Source organism: Tauraco erythrolophus, chromosome 11, assembly GCF_009769465.1.
Source record: "Tauraco erythrolophus isolate bTauEry1 chromosome 11, bTauEry1.pri, whole genome shotgun sequence".
In the NCBI taxonomy this organism is placed as follows: Eukaryota; Metazoa; Chordata; class Aves; order Musophagiformes; family Musophagidae; genus Tauraco; species Tauraco erythrolophus.
In genome coordinates this window covers 12,919,593-12,947,119 of record NC_141475.1, presented here as the reverse complement: position 1 = coordinate 12,947,119, position 27,527 = coordinate 12,919,593, and the positions used below count along the sequence as shown (strand labels likewise).

The 27,527-nt window shown below is 36.4% G+C and overlaps 1 protein-coding gene across 2 annotated transcripts; it reads right to left on the bottom strand.

Annotated features, from left to right (window-relative positions):
* Nucleotides 1-1,473: 1,473 nt before the first annotated feature.
* On the bottom strand, nt 1,474-25,805 carry PLS1 (plastin 1). Of its 2 annotated transcripts, XM_086618208.1 has the most exons (16): nt 25,736-25,805; nt 22,402-22,565; nt 20,790-20,919; nt 18,343-18,475; nt 17,346-17,427; nt 16,210-16,375; nt 15,972-16,114; nt 14,430-14,525; nt 12,679-12,874; nt 10,946-10,966; nt 7,577-7,655; nt 5,737-5,851; nt 4,798-4,931; nt 3,740-3,863; nt 2,053-2,177; nt 1,474-1,609 (listed from the first exon to the last, which is right to left on the bottom strand). In XM_086618208.1, exons 1-16 carry the CDS (start codon nt 25,803-25,805, stop codon nt 1,474-1,476), a joined length of 1,914 nt encoding a protein of 637 aa, XP_086474334.1. The 2 variants fall into 2 exon arrangements, with proteins under 2 accessions (XP_086474334.1, XP_009990538.1); XM_009992236.2 differs by lacking the exon at nt 10,946-10,966.
* Between the last annotated feature and the right edge of the window lie 1,722 nt (nt 25,806-27,527).

The window sequence follows — 27,527 nt, the reverse complement described above, 5'->3', positions numbered from 1 at the left end:
ACTAATTTGTCTCCAGAATCAGGGCAAAGACCTCAAATTCTGTACACTACTGGTCATCCTGTGGAACTGGGAATAGAAACCAGGTAACTATCAAATATTAATAATGTATTCTTGTCCAGACAATACAAACCAGTAAAGAGAGAAAAATGAATCTAAATCAAAGGACTTAATTCTCTCAACTCACAGTATCCTCTTATATAACAGAAACTAAGCAGCTGCCTCTTATTTCTGTTAATATGTTGTGCAAGATACTGAAGATGTAAAGCTTAACTCATTGTGATTCTTACGTCTTGCCATGCTTAGGACTGTTTTCAGGAGCTGAGAGAAAGTAGCAGCTTCATACTTAAAAAAAAAAACACCCAAACTTTCATTTTTATTTAGTTTTCTTTCTTTCTTACTGTTTGGTTTCTGGTAACAACTTTACTAAACTTCCAGCTCCAGAATGTTTGGTGAAAATTTACAGCTGCAGAGAGAGTACAAATACTCACTGTAAAATTAGTAAGAAAAAAGTTATAGACTTCATCTCATCCAGACAACGCACTAGTCTTTCCAGATAAAACCTCTACACACGAGATACATTTTAGGAAAAAAAATCAAAGGACTAATCTATAAGGAAATGCAGTACATTAATGTGAAACCCCAAACTGGACTAGCCAGCTCTTTATTGTTTTCTTATACAATATGTTACGAAAAATTTAAGAAAAAAAATCAGATGTTTAGTCCAACTGCAAAAGCTAATGCATATGCAGACTTAATGACATGATTACATTTCTGCTCACTATTTGCTGTTTTTTCTTAAGACACAGACTGTAAAAGTTCCTGCTCAGTAACAGAACAAAACTACTATATATAGTTAAAGATTAATCTCAAAAAAGTTTTGTCAGCTTTATCAATACTCATTAGTTTCCAGACATTATCATAGGTCCTCACTTGCTGTCATGGAAGTAAATGACAAGACTCTCACTGGCTTCAACAGGGGTTAAACTCTCAAAGAATAAGGCAAGGATGATAACTTCTGTGCAGTTAAGAGTAATATAATAGGATAGGAATGCACCTTCAGACTTGTATGACTACATATAAGTGACATCCCCCCCCAAAAAAAAACCCTAAACCAAAACCACTATGTTTCACAATAGGTCCTGAAATAATATATGTAAAATTATGCAGATTCTTACAATGCTATCGAAACTAATACAAATGAATCTTGATTAATACAGTGTTTTTTTTAAAGCAATACAAATCTGTGATGTTAATTTTGTAATGAACATGTTCAGAAAACAATATTACCCATAAATAATCAATGTATTAAGAAACTGAGTAAAATTTTAACTAATATAAATACATTATTAAAATGTAATTAGTGAGTATATTTGTGCATACAAATTTTCTCATTTCATACTAAGCTTCAGAAATCTGTAAACTGCGAGGCATTCATCTGCTTAACATGGCAGCAAGTTATATTACATATCTTCATTATTTTATTTTGTTCAGTCCTCTTCCCATCAAACATGCAAACACTGTCATCACCATTTTTGGCTTCACTTCAACCAGATCATCTGCAAGAGCATATATACGAGCACCGATTTTTCGAGCAACTGAAATGGCATACCTTGGAAAACAATAGAAAACAGATACTGTTATTTTCCTTGCATTTACTAGTGTTAGTGTGCCAAGATTCACAACAACAGATTTTAATACGCCTGTTCAGTCAGTACTTACGCTCTACGGGAAAATGGATATTATTGTGAAGAAAGCACGTATTAGCAATTGTGTTGGCAGATGTTTTGCTACTGGTTATTGAAGCTTTTATTTTTGTCAAAAATAATATAGGTTATGGCAGACTATTAATAAACCAGTTGCAGTGCAGTGTTAGTAGGTCATATCAGCCATGAATTTGAGTTCATATTTTAAATATGCTAGAAAAATAGCTCTAGAATAATAAACGAATATTAGTGTAATCTCTCTTAACAAACCAGTAAATCATACATTACACCATGAACTTGTACATTTCTTGCACTTTAGGAAAATACAAAGCATTCATTTAAAACTTACTTAGCATTATTCAATTTGTCTTCATAAGAAAGATCTTCTCTCTTGACCATTTCTGGACGAACTGCTTTTGGTGCAATGGCATCTATTAAATCTAGGACAGGTAAACTAGTGCTAATTGATTTGTCCTAAAAGAAAAGACTCAAAAGATCAGTATAAGGAATTTGCTTTGATTATTCTGTCTTCACAATGCAGAAACCCTATAGCACATCTTACATACTTATCAAAATATAGCAGCACATTTTGTTACTTTATTGCATGAAGGTTTTCCCCCCTTTATGAGGTCTAATTTTTTTTCTGCAATCAAAATAAGGTTCACATTCAGTGTTGATATTATTATTACTACTACACAAATGGTTTAAATTTATTTAACGAAAGGGACTGTCATGGTTTTAGGCCGATCCTCCCCTTCCCTAAGGAAGGAAGAGAACTTTGAAAGAAGTCCAAGGACCAGACTCTCAAGACAAGGAAAAGGTACTTATTTCTCTCCTTTTCTTGTAATGGAACTGATTTCCGAAGTAGTTTATAGCTCACTCTTTTTATAATTTTTCAGCTCAGATGGTATTCTGAACTAGTATGAGCAGTCTATTTTTTGTATTTAATACATGGACATGTGTTTGCTTCTACTCTTCAAACAACAAGTGCTATTGCTGCAATTATTTCTTCCCAACTCTTGGGGCAGATAATGGCTGATGATGTCAAACCAACAGCCTGCAGACAACACCAGGGAGGCCGGCTCTGTTCTTGCAGGGGCTCAGCACATAAGCCACGTGATGTGGCTGCCTTCAACACCAGGTCAGAACTATGATTTCAAGTTCAGTGATGTCCCAAAGCCACCACATTAATTCTACAATTAAAGCCAGTAATATAAATCTGCTTGAAGACATCGAATGCATGGAATATCTCCCCAAGACCATAAGCCAAACCACACCTTGGTCATTTTTATTGTTTGAATCAATGGCAATTCAATAGAGCTTTGCTTTCATAGTCCACAATAAATATCAGGGACCTCTACTTTCTTTGCTACACAATGTGCTTGCTGCAGTAACCCCATAGTACAGACAAAAATTCAAATTGTGAAAGACAATATATACATGAACACTGTCTAAAATCAGTAGTAAAAAAGGTAAGCTGAATAATGACACTTTACATCAGTAGCTCCTTATCTTCAGTGGCCTAACATCAGTTGAATTACCTTAAAAACACAACAAATACCCCCAAAAGCCACAGGCACACGAAAACCAACACGTTGGGACAGTGCCAATGAAGACAAAAGATGTCGCTGGTTAACTTGGGCTTTGATCAGCTACTAGTAAAAATGTCGATTCCTACCCCCCTCCAGTATTTCCAAAATTGTTCTTCATGTTTGTGCAAGCATGAGAGTGCCTATATCCAAAAATTTGGAAGATACACGACAGGCTATGCCCGAACATTGGCAACTTCAGACAGAAGCTTTCAAAGACCGGCCTTTTTTTTGTTGTTTTTGTTTTGAATCTTACAGCAGCAATTAAAATTTATTTTTGTTTCTTATTAATACACTTGTAAAATATTTGCAAAGTTTCACAGACTGTCAGAAATATTTCTTTATACAATCATGCTAGCTAACTGTTAAAGCCAAATTGTTGACAGGTCAGGTTAAAAATCCCAGATTTGATTATGTGTGGAAAGAAAAGTAAATGAATTTGATTACCTTGAAACTTGTAATTGAAGTTTTCTTATTTGCTTTTGCAAGTGTCTGATTCACCCACTTAATAATAATTTCATCATTTACTTTTTCCCCCTCTCCAAGATCTGACAGTACATTCAAAGTATACCTTTAACAAAGAAAATAAGAGTCTCAGTTAAAGTGAGTGGTAGAACCCGACTCTGCTAACAGTACAAAGCTACAAGCAAAAGTGAAATATTACTTCAGGACAGTAACAGTGCCGAGTACTCATCCTCATAAGGTACCCTTATTTTATAAACTAGTACTTTAAATCACTTTTTCAGTTTTTACAAGAATAAAATAACATCTCAAAACTCGTACTACTCACTGTTACATCATTTTTATATATGTGTTTTACTCAGCACATTGTAACTAATTTTACTGTATAAGCTTAAGTGTCTCCCTACTATCCAAGCCACCTTGAAAGCTGAATCACAGAAGTCTGAGAAACAAAAAGCATTGAGTGTTTTGAGGTAGGTGTAAGAAAACTATCTTGTGGAAAATATTTGTAATAAAATACTCTTTATTGAAATCAATTCATAATATTTTTTTCCTGCTCAGTGCACTAGCAAGATTTTGATTTTATGACAGCTACATTACTATAGCTGTGGTGGCCTAAAAATTTCTTCCCATTTTAACTTCTATAGCATATATCACCTCGTCCTATTTATCTTTCTTTTTTGATTTTACAAATATTTAAATTACTCTTTACTCACGGAAAGATACATGGAATCAACATGAAATAAGTTGTGCTCTTTTTACTTGCTGCAGGATTTATAATCTTAATCACAGTTTTTAGTACATAAGGTTTTAATTATCTCTATAAATGGATGTATACACAAACAGTAGCGTGGTTTCAATCAGTATACAGTACGCAAAGCTACAAAAAAAGTATAAAAACGTGTCAGAGAAGAGGAATATTCAGAGATGGCTCTCTCAAATACCTGTTGGATGAAATGAACACTAGCTTTAATTTGTCTTGATATACAGACACACATATATACACACACACTCACCTCTATCATATACTGTGCCTAACTTACCTTCTCATCAGCTGCCATACCAAAGCCAAAGTCAGAGTTGGATTACCCTCATTTAGATCATGTCCAGCAATACCAACCAGTGAGAATTTGGCTTTTGTCTTCCCAAGTTCTACTGCGTAATTGCAATTCTCAATCTAAAAATGAATGTGTGCAAATATTGAAAACGTCTTAATATTTCTATAATATAGACCTATAATGTATGTGTATTTTGAACTACTTTGGCTTACTGTTACCTACGATGAGATTTGGAGCTAGAGAAAGATTTATGGCCGTTATACACTGTGATTAAAACAACATAGTTTTTACTGTAAATGCAGTAAAAACCATGCATTTACATAGTTTTGTAAATGCATACAAAACTATGCATTTTTGTATGCATTTACAAATGCATACAATGGAAGATTCCAATGATAATCTTTTTTTCCACACTTGAGAAAACCAAGTTCACTTTCACTAAAGTAAGTGAATTCATACATACTTACATGAAAACTGTATTTGGAAAAATACTGTTGTTCTTAAACAGACAGTATTTTTTTTTCTTCTACATTTCTGACTTCATAATGATCACAGAACTAACTGAAAGCTTGGACTCTGAAAGTCTTCCACAAATTCTCCTGACAGCATATGAAACTGCTCTGCAAGGAAACACCTCACGATGTAAGCGCATCAGGCAACAGTAGCTGTCAGACCTGAAACTTTTACTCACATACCCTAATTAGACCCCAAATTAAATATTGCTAACAATTGTCCACATTTAGAAACTGAAGTGATACATGCTATAACTGCTATTTATTCCTTAGGATAATATCTCAAAGATTTTTTTCCTTTTTTTTTTTTTGCTAGGACTGCCTCAGTAGCATGCAAATCAGACAATCCAGATTATTACAAACAGCACAATGGGAGACAGTGAAACTGGACTGTATCAGAGTATCTACTCACCTTTTTCATATTACCACCGAGTAATGGATAAGGAGGTTTGTTGACATGGTTCCAGTCAACTGGCACACGAGTCATATCATACAATTGGAAGATTATTAAAGCATCAGAGAGGTCACTAAACCAGAATAAAACAATGTTTTTAAGTACAAAAATTCATATTCACAATGAAAACATTAAGTAATTGAGACTTCTTGAAGTGTAATTAAGTTAGTGAAAAATTTCAGTCACATAAATAAAAATTCTGTGGAGAAACTGGCCTATATCCTGTTGCTTGATTTCTGCCATTATTTACATTAAATTGTGTATTATATTTAATCATTTTCACAAATCTCAGTGAAGTCAGTACAGTCACTGGTTTTACCAACTTTAATTAAATAATTGCTTTCAAAGAGTAGGCATAGATAAAACATTAGCTAAAGCGTTTTCATTCACTGATCTAGTTTTAGTTTCCTCAGAACTTGCACAAATGTTAATACTCATGCTTTATCTGCATCTACAAATGTATTTTGGTAAAGAACAATCAAAACGGATATATTTATCTTGTGAAAAAAGAGTATTGATACCTGAAAAGGAAACTGAACTTTCCAAGACTTGTTTTAAAGTTTTAGAAAGCAGGTATTCTTTATTGCAGCGCTGGGTGCACGGGGGATTTCTCCTCCTAGCGTGCACACCAGCTTCTGGAGAAAATTAGTTATACACTACAATCATGCATAATTCATAACATATTTACATATTCTTAAACAATTGGTTCATTTTCTCTCGCTTTTCATGTAAATTACTTTGCATGCTCAGTTTTCCTCCTCCGCCCCTTTCTTTTGGGTCTGGGGTGTAATTAGAGTAGGTGGTCCGTGAGTAGGTGGTCGTGATCTCCCCCTGCCAGAATTACCTTTTCCCCCAAGTCACTGCATGTTCACAGCTTAGAAAAACATGATAACAAAGTTTATGCAGTTTCTGCAGTTTCTGGGATGTTCCCTCCAAGGGCAGACAGTTCTTGATAAAGAGTCTCTGTTTTAATCACTCCTGGCAGCTTCAAGGATGGACTTCTTGTTAGTTTCTTCAGGTATGTGTAAATCGCCTACTGCCACTGAACCCTTCATGAAACTCTTACACAAAACTTTAACCCCTTTACTGTTGGGTAACAGTATTAGCAAAAGTATTATTTTCCCATTATAAATTTTATTCCTGAAAATCTCTTTCAGTTACTTGCTAACTGAAATTCTCTATGTTAAGCTGTCTACAGATGGTATCACTTTACAGAGGTCAGAAAAGAGAAACAATGAAACCTAACCGCAAGTACACCTGCAAGCAGATGTTCACAGTTGCTCCCTGTATTCCATCTTTTACTGATAGGATTTGAATCAGCTGCTGGCACAATTTGAAAGTGATCAGAAGCATCTAAAAAGCATGCTAAAAAGCCCTTCGTTTAGAGGGAATACCCCACTGCATAGATTCTAACAGTCCACTCAGCAGACGTCTATCCTTTCTTATAGTTTAGAATTACATTAGTGTTTTAATAGTTTTGTGGTCATTTCATCTGTCATGACAGCAAATAAAAATCATGCCATAAAACACAATTACCCCAACTTTTAAAAAAATGTAATTCAAAGCATGAGTGAGAGGAGCTCATCAAAACTTGTTAGGTTTTCTAGTATTTCTAGATCATGAGTGGAATATCCGAGTCAGATACTGCTTAACGTGGTTTTACAGACCAGTTTTGAAGTTCCTATCACACTGTGTGGAAACCTGCAAATCACTATTCTAGTAGAAACACAACTTCCCTTTCTTCTTCCCCTGTCATCCATGGAAAAACAAATTGCTGTTTTTAAAAAAAAAGCCTTACCTGTATAAATGATTAACATACGGGCTTATACCCAGTGAATTCATCCAGTTTCTGAAAGTCCTTTCTTCCTTACTTTCTCCTGTGGTGACAAATATAATTCTATATAAGTTATTTGGAGAAACTACTTTAATAACTCATGTTTAAATGACTCTCATACCCCCACCCTACTTCCTTCCTCCCCCCGCCAAAAAATTTCATCCTCTCCCTACCAATAGTCTCTACTGGCCAGTAAGTCGAGGCAATCCTATCCAATTCAGAGTCCCTCAGTTCCAGGCACAAGGCCAGAGGCACTGCAGGAAGTACTATTAGACTACATTTTCTGTGTAAATACAATTTGATAAAATGCAGAATTAGGCAAAAATCAGTGGAAATTGCATTTAATAGTATCTTTAAATCTGTTTGAAACAGCATATTTTTATTAATAGTTAGTACTAACACGCTTATTGGAATTGCGTCAAACTCTGGAAACTACCAGCTCCACTTCTCTCCACATAGAAGTTCCCGGTATTAAATTGTGAAGGTCCTCCCCAAAGCAATAGACCTCATCTTTTTAGTTTTTAACATCAGAGACTCAGCCAGGTATATTGCATTGGTTAAATCTGTGAGGCTATTTATACTGCCAAGAGGGCTAGTTATTCTTGCAGTTTTAACTAGCAACTGTGCTTATGAGAAATTCAGAAAATTCAGTAGGGAAAAAACCCACCTGCTTCACTCTCCTGACTTCGATCTTTTTTATCTGTCGTAATCATGAGTTCCTGAACTAATGCTCTTCCTCTATAAAGTTACAGTAATACATTGATTGTCTACATACATAATTACCTAATTTTTAACAATGTTTGTGGCCAACTGCATGTGAATCAGTGCTGCGTAAGCTGTTTTCTCAAAAAAGAGAATTTAAGAACATATTTAGCCTGAATACGTGAGCTTGGAATAACCTCAGTGATTTGCTCCCCCGGGCTGATAATGCACAGTTAAAGAAACAGAAAGGACATTGAGAGGGAGAAAACCTCCCTAAACAATGAAAGAATGGATTTCTCAGGACTGAAACACATGAAAATCTAAGATTTTTCTTTGCTTTTTTCATTTGTTCCTTAGAGGATAATGATTCTGAGTTTGTCTAATGAGGTTTACGTAGCATGAAAACTGTCTCATTGAGTACTGCAGTTCTATGATGACTACAGAACAATGAATATTTTTGCAAAATGAAGCTACTGTATAAACACGTATTTATCAGTAGAATAGAAATAAAACCTCTTTAATATTATTTTTCCATTAAATAGATCTATGCCATAACATCAATTTTTAGAGAGAGGTTACAATTTTAATCTAGGTCTCTTCTCCTTTTATACAAAAAGCTCTGGACTACAAAATATATTTATCAAAAATGTAAATTCAGAAATTTCAGCTCTAATTGACATTTTCCAACAGAATAAATTTTATTTTAAAAGTTTCAGCCAGCTTACCAGTTACTTTCCTTTCCAATTATTATGAAATAGATTATATTCATCCTACCGCTATACTTTCTAAATTATGAGGTCTTTCATAATCAATTCAAACTAGTATTTGTTTCAAAGATTTACTTGCAAAAATTACCAAAGTATCACTGATGAATACATGCTGAAACAAAGAAAAATACTAATCTACAAGGTCTTCAGGCAGTCAGCTTTGTTTCATGTATTTCTTCCCACAACAAAAAAGACAACAAAGAATCACATTTTATAACAAAATTATTAAAAATATCAGTTTTTTCCATAAAAAAGATACAGTCAAAATATAAGCATGATATATAATTTAAGTTTATAATGAGTAACTTAAGAGGTTATAGTATATTGAAGTTAAGTCCCTTTTTGCTTTCTTTCTTTTATGTAGTTTTTAGGATTACCGAGCTTTGAGTTGCTTTGCAATACCTAAAATACTGACTGCAAAGTGCTTTTCGGAACACTTGCCCATTGCAAAGACAGTAACAACACTATTTAATGAACTCATACCAAACAAAGTGTAGCTACGAAACCAGATGCTTGGCAACTGCACTCAGATTGCGAATTTTAAAATGCATGCTTAACACTGTCAAAAGAATCCAAAGTAGACAAGCAGAAGCAAGAGCATGCAAGCTGGGCAGCACCCTTTTGGATAGTGGGAATCCAGGAACTAAACCCAGCATATGATATTTAATATGCCACTCTAAACAAATCCCTTCATCATGCAACACATAAGCGCTCATAAGTTTTCCAGATGGCTGAGAACTGACCAATTTTTTTTCTCCATTCTTTTATTCAAAATATACCTTGTGATCCTATCAGGAGCATATCTTCTGCTGAGTGGTGCAGCAGATAGCCAAAATCATTGGAAAGCTGCAGAAAGGGGGCAGAGCTACACAAAAGAGAGAGGAGCAAATTTGGTAGTATCCTTTGTATTTACTGCCATCTCTTTCTTCTCTGAGATCATTATACTACGGAACTGATTGGGGAGTAGTCATAGGGATAGGGCCAAGAATCCAAAGGGCTCCAAATACGTATTCTACAACTCTCTCTGAAAGACAACAGAGCTCAAGATGCAATTTGCACCCTAAGTTCAGCCGGCCTGAGTGAGAGTAGTTAACCCTCTCTTTTTAACAGCCTTGAGGGTGTCAGTGGACATTTACACTGGAGGAAACATGGGTGGACAGAAGTCTCTCCTCTTCCTCCCAAGAACAACTCAGTTTCTGTGTGACTTAGACTCCAAACTCTGCTGCCTTCCCCACAAGTGAGATGTTCCTCGGAGCAACAGCAACACCCAGTTAAAGGTTGTGCATTGACTGAGGTCAGAACTGCCCCCTCCATTCCCATGTGATATCAAATACTCATTTTGCTATGTTAGTATACCCAAAGGATGTGCTCTCTTTATACAAGCGCACATCACCAGACTCGTTAAGCATTATCAGAGCTGATACCGATTTGTTCACAGTGTTTGTTGTCTTAAACCAAAGAGAAGAGTCACATCACACTCTTTGGATGGAACAGTCACTAAAAGATGGAATTTAATGTGGGAAAATGAAGACTTTCACTAAGCTCTGCTCACCCACACATGCCTAGAGCTTTACATCTCTGTTCATGGAAGACCCCTACTGGTTAAACCCACAGAAAGAACCATATGGCATTTGACTTACTGCAAGTCCTGCCCCCATTTTATATGCATCATGTTAGACTCGTGGGATTTTTTTTCTTCTCTTTCTTACAACAGCATATTAAAGCAATAGAGAAATACAAGAACAATGCAAAAATCAACCAGAAAAGGACAGAGATGATTAAAACACTAAAGGAAAAAAAATAATTAAAAAAATTTGCAGAATAAACACTTTTATGAAGTACAGAAAAGCACTAAATACAGTACCTACATTAGGAGGGGTCAAATCTGCATTTCATGAAGCAAAATAGGAAAGCATTACAAATTATGAGTCAGATTTCAACAGACAGTCTATGATGAAATTATAAACAAATTAATGTCTTGTATTTTATATAACACTACCTTGAGAAAACATCAGTAAAACCACAGAATTTTATCAGAAAAAAAGACACAAATTAACAGAAAAATCACATTAACAACATTGTCTTTTGGCTGAAATAACTACTTTGATGATTTAGATCAACATCACAGGTGTCCCCTAGGACTTATTATTTGGGAGCAAAGGAGAGTTGTCTACTTGCCTTTGAATCAATAACATTAGCATGATTATCCATCTCTAAAAATATATATTATAAACAGTAAGTTAAATTTGGTCAATATTTATAATTAAAAAAAATGTAATCTAGCATACAAACTAGACTAACTTTTCACAAACTATTTTAGCTGAGAGTTTCATCTCATCTAAATATTTTAGGAAAGTTCAGAAAATAGTTCAGACAGTTTTTGCCATGCCAATGAAAACTCCTCTAAATTTGACCAAGTTTCAGTATTTCAAATCACACCTGCAACTTTATGTTCAGAACAGAGAAGCTGAACTGAACATATTCCACCTCCACAGAGCTCCTGTATACATTTCCAAGGGCATACATTTCTAACAAAATTGCAGGAGAGGAAGAGCAGACTTTCCTTCGATCATTTGTCCTGGATAGCAGGGACTGCAGTGACTAGGGATATCACAGCTGAAAAGGGAAGACTACCTCCCGTGCTCTAATACCTCTACCACAGCTGGCACCCAGCTGAAACTAGAAGAGTAGGAAGCCTGAAACAGGAGTGGTCTGAGGGATACAAGATTTGTGAAATAGGGATGCAGCAGAGCAGACAAATTATGAAAAAAAAGAGGAGCAAAGGAAGATGGACTCACCTAGATGGAAAGGAAACCTGATAGGAACAGTAAGAGGAAGGCAGGAGGAGGCAGTGCAGAGGAATGTGTGAACATTGCTGATGATTCTCCCAAGTGCAGCACCCCTGATTCTCACCATTCCTTTGAGATCAGTGAATAACTGTGAAATACACTGGCAGGAGCCATTTCATTATCCTAGATTAGCTGGTCCACAGAAAGGCTAACAGCCAAAGATTGCTACCAATTATCCCTTTATCTCTAGCATTAGGGATCTGAACTGTACAGCTAAAGTCCAGACTTGCTGATATGCCAGGATCTATATAGGTCGCTGATGCAATATATTAATATAGATTGCTGATACAGAAGCCTTTTTTTAAAAAAAACATTTCCTGTTTTAAAAGGCAAGAAACTAATACACACACACATATCTATATAAACAGAATATGTGAAAAGTACTTTACAAGACTATTACAGTTGCATAGTATAGCACTACAAATTAGGGAAAGCTAGAATTCGCCCATCAGCTGAAATATAAACAGTATGGGAAGAAGCATAGGAAACTGGAAGGGAGTCAGAGGATGGTTTTTGCTCCTGCAAACGAATGATAGAAGGTTATTCAGGAATAGCCTTTGGCCAGGCTAACACAAGTGAACAATATTCACAGTAACGAGTACTTCTACTGAAATCTAGTGGGAAAGCTCTATATGCTGGTGTTAACACAGGCACCATCACACAGGGATCCTATATCACAACCTAGAAGGAGTATTTAAACAGAAATCACTAATATTCTTGACTCCTGTATGCTTAGTAAGTTGAGTACCTTCTAATAAATTGAGATCATAAGATGAATTGTTAGGCTTGTGCAGGGCTGGGTATGTGTTAAAGAGATTTGCGACAAAAGCCAAATTGAGTTTAGGATTGCCTGCAACCACATCGGCTGGAGTTACAAACTGTCTGCAGCCCAATTTATCTGCCTGTTGGAGCATGTATTCAGCCCTCCTCAAGTCATTTTTATCCTAAAAGAAAAAAAAAGCACACAACAAAAATTAGTTTGCAATGAATACTAGCATGTTTCCATTCCCTACTGAGTCTTCAGTTTGGCAAATCTTTAAATGACCCGTGACAGTTCCTCCCTCATTCCCCCAATACCTAAGCTAGCTCTTACAGCCCCTAACAATTCCCGTCTTCCCATCTTCCTTTCACTTTCTTTCTGTCCTTTGCTTCTCCTTCCTCATGAATCACAGCAACAGCAGTAGCAGCCAGAGGTGCAGTAGTTATATTTCCATTTCCTGACTGTTGATTCCCACACTGCATATTCTGCTACATGTGCCAAAGGTTCACCATCACTGCTTTAAACTGATATTCTCAAGTACAGTAGTTACAGATGATGCCCAAAACGCTCAGTAAGAGTTTGAACGCTTCAGAATGTGGTAATCCACTACCTTGCTTACCTTTTAATACTTTTGCCTCTGAATCATCTTAAGTTGATAACCTATGTTATTTTGTCTCTTATTAATGTACACAGAATAAATCAGTGTTCAAAACCATGTAGCAGATACTTTTTGCCTCTAATCTTTACAACACTAAGAGCTACTATTTATAGAGAAATGAATTAGTAATTGTAATTACTAATAATAATTATTAACAGTAATAGTAATTACTGTTAGAATTGAATAATAGTAATTCAGCCTTGGTACACTCAACCAGAAACCTGCTCTAGAGCAGGTTGTTACACATTATTCATATTGGTTTATAACCTGTTACAGAATATGACCATATGAACTGCAGGAAATTACAAGGAAAAAATTGACTAGCATCCTTTCTCACTCCCAAAAAAATCCCCCAAACTAAAAGCAAACAAACAAAACAGAACTCCCCTCGTGAAGTTTGAGAAAACTAAAGCACGTAAGCAAACAATTTTACATGTGGTTTTTCATTATTATAATGAATAATGAGATTCTGATTTATATACTGATATCTGTATCTCAGGCAGGAAGTTCAATTTTGCAACAAATGCATTCTCAGAACAATCCTTCCAATAAGCATTATGTAGTAGCTCAGAGAAAAGTATTTCCACATGTACTTGGGCTGCTTTTAGACCTGCTATCCCTTTACAGCTTAAAGCTTGATGGATGCCACACTTTCCTGCTGGTTATTGGAAGGGCTCATCTGTTATTTCTGAATGCTGTTTGGTTTGAGGAAGGATCACAAGGTTTGTGAAGTCTACTCTTTTTCCTTGTCTGAATTCCAGAAGAGTAGAACTCAACAGGATGTTTAAATATTCATGTTAGAGGACCCAACTGAAAATAAAAAGCAGTTAGACACTATTCCAAGTAAATCATAGCTCAAAGTTTTAGGCTGCAGGATGTATTATCCTGTTTCAGTAGCACCCTGGAACTTTAGTAAAGTTTCTACCCATTTAAGCTTTTGTGACATTGAGGAATCTGACTGAGCTTTTGCATGCTTTACTAAACAAAATAGGATTCTGGCACGGCCTTGTAACCAGAATGTCGAATACATACACATGGTTTCAGATAATTCCAATCTAGTTTTATGTTTCTGGATACTTACATGAAGTCCTGAAAAGTCAATTTTAATGGGTAGTTCATCAAGGTCATCTCCTTTGGGTGCAATCTGGTTTAACAGATGGTAGTATGCTCTCGAATCCTAAAACAAGCAGTGCAATGTTTAAAAACAAATAAATAAAGCAAGCAGCAAGCATGTAGCCTTCCATAGCCATTTCCTGCTCTTATAGTCCAATTCAAAAGCCTTAGAAGTCAAAAATATGGCACATTATTTCAGTGAATATGGATGAGGTCATACAGCCATTTTACTACACCATTTCACATAGAATTTATTTAGCCAAATAACAGAGAAAAAGAATATCTGTTAAGTATTCTGGACAGTGCTAGTTAAATTTATCCTGCTGGATATGAACTAGACAGTTGTAATGAAAATATGCAAATTTATGTAGGTTACCCAAAAAACCCTACCTCAATATGGATCTTATTTTCAGTGTTGGTATTTTATTCCTTCACTGTCCTTCTCAAATAGACTGTTTTATAAAAAATTCTCTTTCTTAATCGACAAGGTAATTGAAATTGAAAACAGAGAGTAAAGTGGCTCTTTTAGGATGCTTTAGTGGCACTTATTTGACACAGTTTTCAGTATGCTTCTGGGTTTTTTTCCCCTCACTAAGAAACTAGGACAATAAAACAAAAACCCGCTAGTTTTAGAAGTGTTTAATATTTCTCCTAAATAGCATATAATATTTTTAGCATAGTAGCAGTTTTCATATAAAATGGTAGTTAAAGGTCTGCTTTAATAATAGCCTTCTTGGTGGCATTTGAAAAGATATAAACTAGCAATTAATGACATGGTTTTCTTCAATGAAAAGAGGTCTTATCACCTCAGGGAATCTTCCTCCTTTGCTTCTAGTTTTAAGAAGTTGGGTTTTTCTCTCTTCAACTGGACTTACTATAGTACTCCGCATAAATCACGCGGAATGACTGAAGAAAAGAGAATTATGCTGATCTGCCATCTGCCCCAAATTGGCACACCAGCAAAGCACAGTGATTGAGGGGGGGCTGCTATCTCCTTGGATCAATAATCAGTAGCTACTCCAGACAGCCCTCTGAAGAACTGTTCTTTCTTCAAGAGGTTTCCTACTCTTCTGCAAAATGCGAGGTATGAATGGCAATCATCTTTATCAAATATGCACCGGGAGGAGATTTAAAGCCATATACTTCTTTAAAACAACAAAAGAAAGAAAAGATGGGTTTCTGCAGACCCAGGAGTAGGGAAGGATGGACCGGAAAAAGGTAGCAAATTGTCCTAAATAATTCCAGTAACAATCTTGGAACACTACAACTTCCATGAATATGAGCTTGTCGGAAGTGTTCACTTTGCACTGTGATGTCATAAGACATGGACAATAGGATAGGAGAGATCAAAATAGTGCACTTTCAGTGTTGAAAAATGCAGGATGAACCTATAGCTAGAAAAAGCAGATGACTACTGTTTTTCTAAATACTGCTGATCTGACTCATTTATTTCTATGCACAGTGTGTTTAAATAGCATTATGTTCAATTATCAGAGTGATAACCACATACCTTAATGTCTTGGCTGAAGTTACTGATTTTTTGCCACCCTGCATTGGCCAGATGGTAGTTCACCCAGCGTAGCAAGAGGTCTTCTGGGGAAAGCTTCATTAACTGATCTAGCTCTTCCCCTTCACTTAGCAAGGCCATAAGAGCTAAAAGCAAGTTAGAAAGACAGCTGACATCATTGCTATTGTGGTCTCGGTTAATTCCAAAATGCCGATATTGCTATACCTGGCATTACTCTTACCTTCATTTCTGGAGATCTCAATATCAGCAAAAAGACCAACTTTAATGATCTGCCACAAGAGTCCTAATACCAAATGTGGTTTTCCTTCTTGCAAATCTTGTGATCCGATATTGACAACTGTACAGCCAATAGCAGATGCTGAGTTCAGAGCCAGGTTTAGGTTTTCCTATTTGGAATATAAATTTGTTAAACAATGATGAGTAACAAATTCTTAGTAAATTTGTTTATATTAAATCTTGTAAGCTTCAGGAGTTACAATAATTATATAATAATAATGCATTAGTTCAATGGTTCCCAGTGGAAAACTGCACTCTGGATATTTTTTGTGAACCACCATGTATCTTGGCAAAATTTAATGGAAAATGTTATTGACAGTGTTTAATATGGACCCAACAAAAAAAACCCTCATGGACCACCTTCTGTAGCTTGGATCACTGAGGAATAATCTAATCAAAATATTTTTTGTAATTTATAACTATCATATACACAAATTAAACAACATTGCTCAAAATATCAGGGACTTGATCCTGTCGAAAAACGTGCTCATATGCAATTCTGCCCTGTGCAGGACCTACTGTCATCACTGTCATCCCATCCTGGATCTTATACAGGCTGACGCATTTATTCAAGCAACTGTTAAACTGTAATTGAACAGAGTAAGAAAGTCATGGCAATTCAACATCCTGACACTGAAAGTAAAGCTAGTGATTGTCACAGACAAAATATTCCAAGAAAAAAATACCTGACAGCTCTTATTACTGTTTTCTTGTGTTATATTTTAACTATCAACAGAGAAAACATAAACACATGTAGTATTGTCTTTGCTGACACATCATCTTTAAATAAGTAGAAATTACAAAACCCACTTGGAGGATTTACAACATCGTTATGTTTTAACTTTCCATATTTTAATGTTACAGTCTGAAATAAAAAGTCTGCCAATTAACTGATGTTTTCAGTCTTTTTTTTTTTTTTTTTTTTTTTTTTAACTCTTATGCTGGTAACTTATGAATCTACTTCCCTCTTCCAGGGACTTTTTTTTTTCCTCCCTCCACCAGGCAAACTGTCATTAAAACAAAGCTTAGAAATATTTTACTTTTTCATTTGTGGCAAGTTCCTATCTGTGCAATACTTACAGAAATAGTGAAAGGAGTGAGTTTCTTCTTATTAATAGCCCTTTCATCAATTGTATCTGGCTGTGAAAAGTTGATCATTTTGCTAAGGAAGAAAAGTCAGAGTTTATTCAAACTTTAATTTCTCAGAAAATATATTATTTGGTTATAAATTCCTAACTAGTTGTAAATATTTCTGACAAGATGAAAAAAAAAAACCCACCTCATCCTCTATCTCCTCTCCCTGTTAAATAATTGCACACTCATCCAGAAACCCTCAGATATGTAATATAAGAAACCTGAGCAATTGGATTTTATACTTAAGTAAGAGAGCATGAATGTTCCATCAAAGAGTTCTTGAGAAGATTAAAACCATAAACTAAAGCCAGTTAAACAGCCTCTACAGAAAAATCTTTGTACTACAATCAATATATTTCTGCACTGCCTTTCTATAGTATCTTGCATCCACAAGGATCTCAAAGACTAATTCACATCAATACTAGTATGCTAATCCCTTGTTACTATGGTGTATAAATAAGCATTATTAGTCTACTTTAACTAACTAGAAAGTTACAGCAGACTAAAGTTAAGGGACCTACTATATGCTTTCTGTTTTGTCACAGATTTAATTCAGATTTCTGTTCCTCCCATCCCACGATTTAGTAACCAGATTTAGTAACTTTAAAAAATATTTGAAATACCATAGTTTTCTTTCAATGAATGAATATATGAAGTGTGTAATTATTTCCTCTATAGACAGCTGCACCTATCTGACCTGTATAATTATGGGTCTGAAGTAGAAACCCACTTCTATAATATATGCACAGAGTCAGACAAAAGATTCGTTAAAAGTAACATTTCTATGGGCAAACAAATATGTCAACCAATGTGTAGGACAGGGAAAATCTACGAGTGGAGTCTTGATGGTAAAGTCTGTCAGAAGTTTTCCGATTCATGTCACTATGATCAGCATTTAACCTTTGAGATTAACTTCATTTCTTTCAAACAGCCCTGGACTTACCAAAGGAGGATGCCATCTGCAAGGGATTTAAAAAGACTGGCATCTGACGGGTTCATAGGTAGGAGGTGCTTACAGTCTGGGTCATCTTGTAGAGCTTTATTTATCCAATTAACAAAAGCAACTTTTTCTTCCTCTGAAAAGAAAAAACAGCATTGAAATAATCTATTATGATTTCCATGAACACGTACTACTAAACGGCATTCAAAGAGGTTCATCTGCAGCAAAAACCCTTAGTTTCACAGGGGCCTGTTATGGAAAGAGTCAGACCACCAGAAAAGAACATAAAAAACGGCAAGTACAGATTGATCTTTATCCTATTGCACCCTCTAAACATCTGGTGATTTTCTGAAGGACAACATAAAAGTCATAGTGACACAATAGGGAAGGTATTATCACGGCTGACTTCAAATTCAGTTTCTCAGAAATTACAACAAAAATAGGGAAATTCGTGATCTGAAAATGCAGAGGTTCTCAACACTTTCACTTCCTCTGTCTTTACCAGCACTGTTGGGCCCCAAGCCTTGGGTACAAAAACCCAGACTGATGCAAACACCACCAACGTGTCAGTGAAAGAAGAGTTGGTATGTGAACTATTTCAGAAGCTCGACCCCTACAAATCGAAGGGCCCTGATAACATCCATCCGAGGGTAAGAGAGCTGGCTGATGTCATGAGGCTGCTCTCCATAATCTTTGAGAATGCATGCAGATCAAGGGACGTCCCAGAAGACTGGAAGAAGGCTAATGTTACCCCCATCTACAAGAAGGTCTAAAGCAGCATCCAGGAAATTGCAAGCCCATCGGTCTTGCTTCAGTCCTTGGGAATGTTATGGAACAAATCCTCCTGGGAGCTATCACAAATCAAATGAAGCACGTAAATGGGAAAAGCCAGCACAGATTCACCAAGGGCAAACAGTACTTGACAAACTTGATCACCTTCTACAAAAAAGTAATCTGCTTGTTGATGTGGGGTGAATGGTGGACATAGTCTACCTGGATTTCTCCAGGCTTTCGATACGGTTTCCCACAGCCTCATCCTAGAGAAATTGATGTGTTATGGTCTAGGCAAGTGGTCTGTGCGAAGGGTGGATAAGTGGCTGACAGGCCACACACTAAGTTGTGGTGGTAAATGGCTCCTTTTCAAACTGGCAATCTGTCACAAGCAGGGTCCCCCAGGGATTGATACAGGGCCCAACATCATTTAATATCTTCATAAGTGATCTGGATGATGGGATCAAGCGTATCCCAGTAAGATTTGCCAATGATACCAAACCGAGTGGGGAGGTAGACACTTTAGAAGGGAGAGTCACCCTACAGGAAGACCTGGATAGGCTGGAAGAGTAGGGTAACAAGAATCTTATGAAGTTCAACAGAGAGAAGTGTTCTTGCACCTGTGAAAAAAAAAAAATCCGTGAGTTCAGCACAAGTTGGGATCTACCTGGCTGGGGAGCAGCTCTGTGGAAAGGGACCTGGAGGTCCTGGTGGACAACAAGCTCAATATGAGTGAATAATGTGCTGCTGCAGCAAAAAAAAGCTGAAAGCCAACAGGATGCTGGGTTGCATCAACAAGGGCATCACCAGCAGAGATAAAGAAGTCATTATCCCACTCTACTCTGTGCTTGTCAGGCCACACTTGGAATATTGTGTTCATACCAAGACAGGGCGTATCACCACCTTCAGCTAACTGAAGTGAATCTTCCTCATATATATAGAACCTTAACACACTTCTGGAACCACAGCAAATCCCAGACTCGAGTCAACCAAAGGAGTTGCAATATCACTTATTCGGATGTGATCTTGGAAGGGCTTAATATTCTGATCAGGAGCTGCAATGCAGTTACACACAATTACCAATTTAAATGACATGCAGCAGGGGAAGGGAGAAAGAAATAGAGAGCAAATATTAAAAGCAACTTCTCAAGTATAAGACAGGCTGTGCAAAATCATACGGGAGTGAACAATTCTGTAATGGCATAGACACAGCTGAGGAGGTCCTTCCATCCAGAAAGGATATGTGGTTTTGTTGTGGCTTTTTTTCATTTTAGTTAACACTGTGGAAATGAAAATAGGGATTCATTTTTATCTGAATACAGGAATAAGAGTAGATTAGCATGTAATGAAGCCAAAACCTTGGATAGCTTTACTAGAAGTACGCTGAAGAGGCCATTTATTTCGCTCCCCTCTCACCATGCTGTCAGCGCTTATTGTCTTTTTTCGCTCTCACAAAGATGCCCAACTTACCTCCGAGTGCAGCATGAACTAGCAACAACTGAACAGCCCACAATTTTAATAAACTACCATGCACTCTTATCTTGTTCATCTCCACATGCTTTCTTGTGTTAATTTGCTTTCAACAGCAATATTTTTCAGTCGTTTTTTCCTTTGTCTGTAGTGCAAATTTAAAGAGTCTTCCTCCATGCAAAACTTGCCCATGTTTAATTATTTCTTACCTGAATAAGAGTGCTGTGTCCCCTCACTAGATATTGCTGATGTTCCTCCAATAGCTGTAATACCTTGCTTTTTGTTTATTGTTTTTCGGAAAGATTTGCTAACATCTTTACTTTTCAATTCCTGAATTATCTGGAATGAAAAAAAATAGAGAGCATCATTTTTGACTGATCATAGAATCATAGAATGGTTAGGGTTGGAAGGGACCTCAAAGATCATCTAGTTCCAACCCCCCTGCCATGGGCAGGGAAACCCTCCACTACACCAGGTTGCCCAAAGCCTCATCCAACCTGGCCTTGAACACTTCCAGGGATGGGGCATCTACAACTTCTCTGGGCAACCTGTTCCACTGCCTCACCACCCTCTGAGTGAAAAATTTCTTCCTTATATCTAATCTAAATCTCCCCTCTTTCAGTTTAAAGCCATTGCCCCTTGTCCTATCACTACACGCATCCCTTCAAATAACTAAGTGTTAACTCATGGAAGTACTCTAGAGTCAGTAGTTAATTTGACTGCCTTTCTTTGGTATTTCCATTGACTTCTGTTCTGAAAAAAGTTTACTGTATTGGTATAACTAGTTTAAATCCCTTCATGAAATTTGCATACTGGATACCTAATATATTATTGCTCAGTGAGTACCTCAAGTGCTACCTTTACTAGCCATGCTATCTAAAAAAAGTAGACAAGCAACAGTCTTTTTCCACAGATATTTGAGTAAACGGAAGAAAACAACTAAAGGTATACACATTTTCAATGACTACAGCATATTTTTTTCCCTTACTTCAAGTTACACACGCCCTGAAGTAAACTGACACCATTTTCTACTTGCCTGCAATATAAACCACATTGGATATACTGATACGTCCTGGATTTGCCCAAATACTGTAGAGGTCTCAAAACTGACAATGAAGTATAAGTAACAGATACAGTTCAATACTTGGATGCAAATATTTGCACCTCACCTATGAACCATTGCAAATTTGAGTATTGGAAAGAAAGATCAATAACTAGTTCAAGCAACCTGCTGCAGTTAGCAGCAGTACTCTAATCATCCCCAAACACACACGCACAAACTAACAGCCTGAGAAATTTTTGTTTCTCTTAAATAAAGCAAGTGATCCACATTAAAAAAAGTCTAAAGCTTTCAAATTTGGTCACTGAAAGTGAAAAACTGTACCTCACTCCAAGTAAAAAATAGCCTTTAGTACAGAGATTAAGCATAGTAGCACAAACATTAGTTTATCACTAAGAGAATTCAGAGGCTGGTATGTTAATTGTATACTCTTTTGTCAGGCCAAGCGCTGACACAAGAGTTCCTAAAATATGTAGTCCATCCCCTCATCTTTGAGGAAATAGATAGTAGGACTGGTTGAAACTACTGTGCTCTCATGTGCTGCCCAAATGAGATCTACTACACTAAATGGGAGAGTGAAATATAAAGACTGGAAAATAATTATATAGGATATTGTAAATTGTCACAGAAAACTTTCCAATTCTCAAAACACTAGCTATTTGTATTAAAATAGTGCTTAGTTGAACTATTTAATTCAATTTTCTATCCTAGCTCTCAACAGATATCAGAGAGTAGAGAAACATCCAAAGGCAATGTCTTACAGAAACAAATTCTTCAAAATTGATTCTCCCATCCTTGTTGCTATCTGTCACTGCAATGATTTTTTCTACAATCTCCCGGACTTTATAACCAGGTAACGGCAGACTTGCTTCTTTAAACAGGTCTTGAAGCTCATAATCGCTGACATACCCGCTGTTGTCAATATCTGTGAAACAAAAACACAAGTTGTTTTTATACTTAGTAAAAAACAAAGTATAGTGACTGTTGAGAATAAAGCATGAGAAATACGGTTTAGGAGATTAATATTTCTTCTTCTGATATAGATAAGTAGGCATGAAGAAATAATTGTGGATTAGAGGCACAAATGGCTAGGAGTTGTGCCATCTTGTTATGTATTTTCTCAGGAACTATTTTATAATCTCAAAACACAGCTACAACAAGATGGTGAATTTGTAAATGGTGAAGTTTGAGCTTTTTTTGAGACTCCCAACAAAATTCTCTATAAACCTTTAAGTGAAACGGAGATCTATTATATTCGTACTGTTGATATTATACCATTTGCAATCAATAAACTCAAATCCAATTCAAGTTGTTACTAGAAAAGCACACTTGCACAAGAGAAACTACTTACACAAGAACTCTGCCTGACTCTGCATTTTGTTTCTTATCCTAGTATGTGATTGACATTTTCTGTTCTTCAAAACTTTTGATGTGGTTAGGCTTACCTGTGAAGAATAAATCCCGGATGATTTGTATCTGTTTATTAATGGCGACCTTCCTTTACTCTATTAACTAACTCTGTTGGGAGCAACTTGTACTGCAACCTTCACTTAGACTTGGCTCCCAAGACCACATGTCAGGAAAGTCCATGTACAGAAAAGTATCAGAATGCTTTTTTCAACAAGAGGTAAGGTATAGCTCCACAACTGTGCTAAGTAATGAATGGCTGTATCACATGAAAATAAATTGAGAAAAATTCAGTTTCGTTTGCGTTACTCACAGCAGCACAGAAGAAATCATAAAAATATCCTTTGTACTTCTACCTTAGGCCAATCTGCACGCAGAAAGCTCTCTTGAATTCCTGTCCGAGTATAATAAAGCACCATTTTACAAACCCATAATATGTTTTTATCTAATGTAATGCATAAATGAATGAAATGCATCAACTGTCCCTATTTTTTTAATATCTATGCATATTTCCATATATATGCATATACATATCCATACAAGCAGAATTTGAGAATACCCATGAAAATAGCCTTATCTGTACCTGTAATGCAATGTCTAGGCTGTGAAGAGAAGTATTTTTAATACAGAAAAGCTATAGTTCATACACAGTATAGATGAAGCTCGATCAAATACAAAAAAAAAAAAAAAATCACATCCAGCATAACAAATGCTGGATACTATGTCCATCATTATTTTCCATGTTTGACAACAATTTCCAGTCTCTTTCATGATCACACTAAAGTTCTTGAAAAACATGAATTAACAGTGTTTTCTCCACAGTTCTACAAATGATGCATCTAAAATAAGAAATTTAAGAGAACGTCACAAGTAACACAGTAAGTCAGAAACAGAAGCTGATAAATACACATCACATTACAGAAGGGCAAGTAGAGAAACATGCTTTCATCTCTAGCCATAATTGACTGCTATACAGTAATTCCCCTGTAATCCATACTACACTATGTGGCTTCTGTACAGCTTCACAAGGCAGTCACATTTCACTGCTGACATAAGGCTAAAAATCAACCTGTTAAAAAAAATTTTCTTTTTGTGTTTTCAATACTACCAACAATTCACAAATCACTACACAGATAAACTTAATGTCTGCATATGTATTAATCCTTCCACTGTCTGGCTTGCAGTGCAGTTGCACATAACAACACAGGTAATAATAAGGATGGTCTAAAAAGCAGAGGATGTCCTCACAAGCTCACTCAGATTACCAGCTCTAGGTTCATCTTTCACTGAGGATAAGTTTCCATGATGACAAGCAGAGAGTTAAATACATGCATTTTCTCTCAGCTTACCAATATAGCTGCAAGCAATTTATCCATAAAGACACTGAAAATGTAAAAATGCTTAATTTTTCTATTTTACAGAAAGCATAATATGGTAAATAAGAAAACGATTTCCAGTGAGTAGAAGCAGTACAAACAATTCTTAGAGCAGAAATGTGAAAACATGCAGGAATGAAAGGGGGGAAAAGAAGGAATGCAGATGGTGAAAACCAAACAAGTAGCAAAGCTGTCAGACAACACCAGTGAATATGTAACACCTCCCAGTAGATTGATACATGTATACAGTGCTCCTTTCTTTGGTATGTCTTTCCAGCTCCTACAGACTATGGACTTCCTGAGCTACAGACTACATCAAAATGATCGTTTAATAGCAACTCATGAACTATGTTGATACATCCATGGATGTATCTTACTCCTTTAGCATTGCTACTCTTTTTTGGTTTCAACAACATCCCGAGTCAATAGGTTCATGGTTTTATTATTTGTCATGAAGAAAAGTTACTTCTTTTTATTTTAAGTTTTCTAACTCTCTACTGGGCATCATGCAATATCTGCATTGACAGAAACTGAATAATTCCCTCTTCACCTTTTCCATACTACTCGTGGTCTTACATATCTCTAACACACAGCTTCCCAATAGTCTCTTTACCAAGTTAGAAACTCCTAATATCTAAGACTCCTTACCTAAAGTGACCCTGTTCCCCCATTATGAATGATTAGAGATGTGTTTATTTGACTTGCTGAGCTGCACGGTTACACATTACCCCCTCAGAACTGCAGCAAACAAGAAATAAAGCAGACGTGAACTTTAAATTTCACAACAGCATTGCGATCTGGAAATAACGGTTAGTTGCTATATAATTTCTCTCTCCTTCTGTTTAGTCTCTGATTAATCTGCAAACATCCTGTCAAGTACACAAAAATGTACAGTTATTTATTAACATCTGCTTGCTACAAATGCAAGATCAAAAACCCTCCAAGTTTAGCTTACTTAAAATGTAAAATCCGATCCAATGAATGAAAAGATAAATTACTAATTCAACAAAGCATGCAAGAAAATCAAAAATAAGGTTTCTGTAATCTAACATGAAGATATATTTAACAATTGAAGTTTAAATTTTTTTTTTTCCAGATTTAAGGAGTTTTAAAAACTGAATTTTGAGACCTATCATACTGCATATACAATGGTACAAATAATGCAACTACCCAGGAAGCAAATGTATCCATTTTCATGGCTGAAGTTAAATGAAATTAATACAAACACATATTTTCAGTGAAAATAAGGGAGTTTATGTAAACATTCTTATTTTCTTAGATATTACTGGCAACATAGAAGGAAAACACATACCTATTTTACTGAATGCTTCTCTTAGGTCTTCAAGCTCTTCACGAGAGATAGTAGTTATGTTGTTTTCCATCTTTGGACCACAAGAAGTGTCGTCCTCAATTGCTTATACCTAATAAAACCAGGAAATATGTGCTTGGAATTAAAGTCTTATATATTAATACAAGTTACTAATCTTTTCAATATATTTACCAGACCTGAATGACATTTCCACGCCTGGCACACTCAAAACATTACAAACACCACTTTGAAGTACATCAAACACCTAGCAATTCTTTTCACTGTAATAATGACTGAGAATTCACAATAGCAGCACCTGTTTTCATACACTTGATGTTTTCATTTGCATAGAATAAGAACTGACCAACAATCTACCTCCATTGCTTGAGTGGTTTTCCAACAATTACATTTCAACAAACAATTTTTAGAAAAATTAATTTCTAAGTGCAGCGCAGTATCATTGTCAATTAGTGGTTCATGCTAAGATCTAGTCCCGCAAAGCACTGAGCGCTCCAACATCTGTAGAGCGGGAAACCTCAGTGGGACACTTTCAAGTACCTGCCTACAATCAGTGGGTGAACACTGCCTTTCCGCAGCTGCTGCAGAAGTTACCACCTTCTGACCTTCACTTCATTCCTCTGACAAGCCTGTTGTCTCATAACACTGTCAGAGTCAAATAAAGGCTTTTACTGAGCAAAAAGACTGGAGTCTCAATGTGACTCTACCTTTTCAACTCCACAAAACAGGAAAACACAACAGAAGGCACCTTCGCAAGGGCTGATAAACTCCAATTACAGATCCTTGCCCATTTCCTCTTATTGAAGCTTTACTACAACAGGATGATTCAGATCCTTGCTAGTAAGTACAAGTTTGTAAAAACGTCACACACAGTTGTCTCAACATACAAGCTTATATTTCATTTGCTGTTTTCCACTGTGCATGTGCCATCAGTGCACACAAAGGCAGCCTAAGGGAGCACCATCCACATGCACTAAACTCTGAGCAGCACTTGGCTGTAGAGAGCACAGTGTGCTACAGGTGGTGCTGCACCTACCATAAAGTAAGTTTTGTCTTTGCTTCTACTTCATAAGCCGAAAGTCACAAAAATCCACCTTACATAAGTATTTTCATCAAAGTTCTCCCATGCGTGTGCATTTTCCCTTCTGGTTTAGCTGCTTCTGGTTTAGTGGTTTTGCTTTAGAGCAAGAAAAACATTCCCGTACTGGCCAGGTTATTATTTGCTCATAATAATTAATTCAGATCTGCTGTATGCAGCTCCTTCTCTCCCCCAAATCATGCGTATCAACAGAACTGTACTGTTACCCCCTGGACTAGTCACTAGAATGGGAAACCTGAATTCAACAATTGGTTTTACCATGGAACCCCTGGACGCTCGGAACCCCGGATGCTCTTGGGCAAGATGGTACCTTTGTTTCCCCTTTGTATGTCCTGACTAATTAGGTTACAAACTCCTGGTGCAGGGACTGCCCCATAACTAAACGGTTGCACAATGCCTGTGACAACAGGATCTCTCTGAGGTCTGCTGTAAGACTGTAATAATGGAATCAGAATTTGGTTCAGAATAAAGGAGATTAAACATTATCAATCTGAATTTCTGTTAGAAAATAATTTCTTCCTCATTCTCGCTGTGCCAGTTTTCTTTCAATCCTTCACAACCCGACAATGAGAAAAAGTACAAATTACGCAATGGCACAGGTCACCAGCACATAAGAGAAGAGGCAGCAGGGCATTACATCAGTTGTGGTGGTCAGCTGGAAGATCCTGCTAAGAAGAG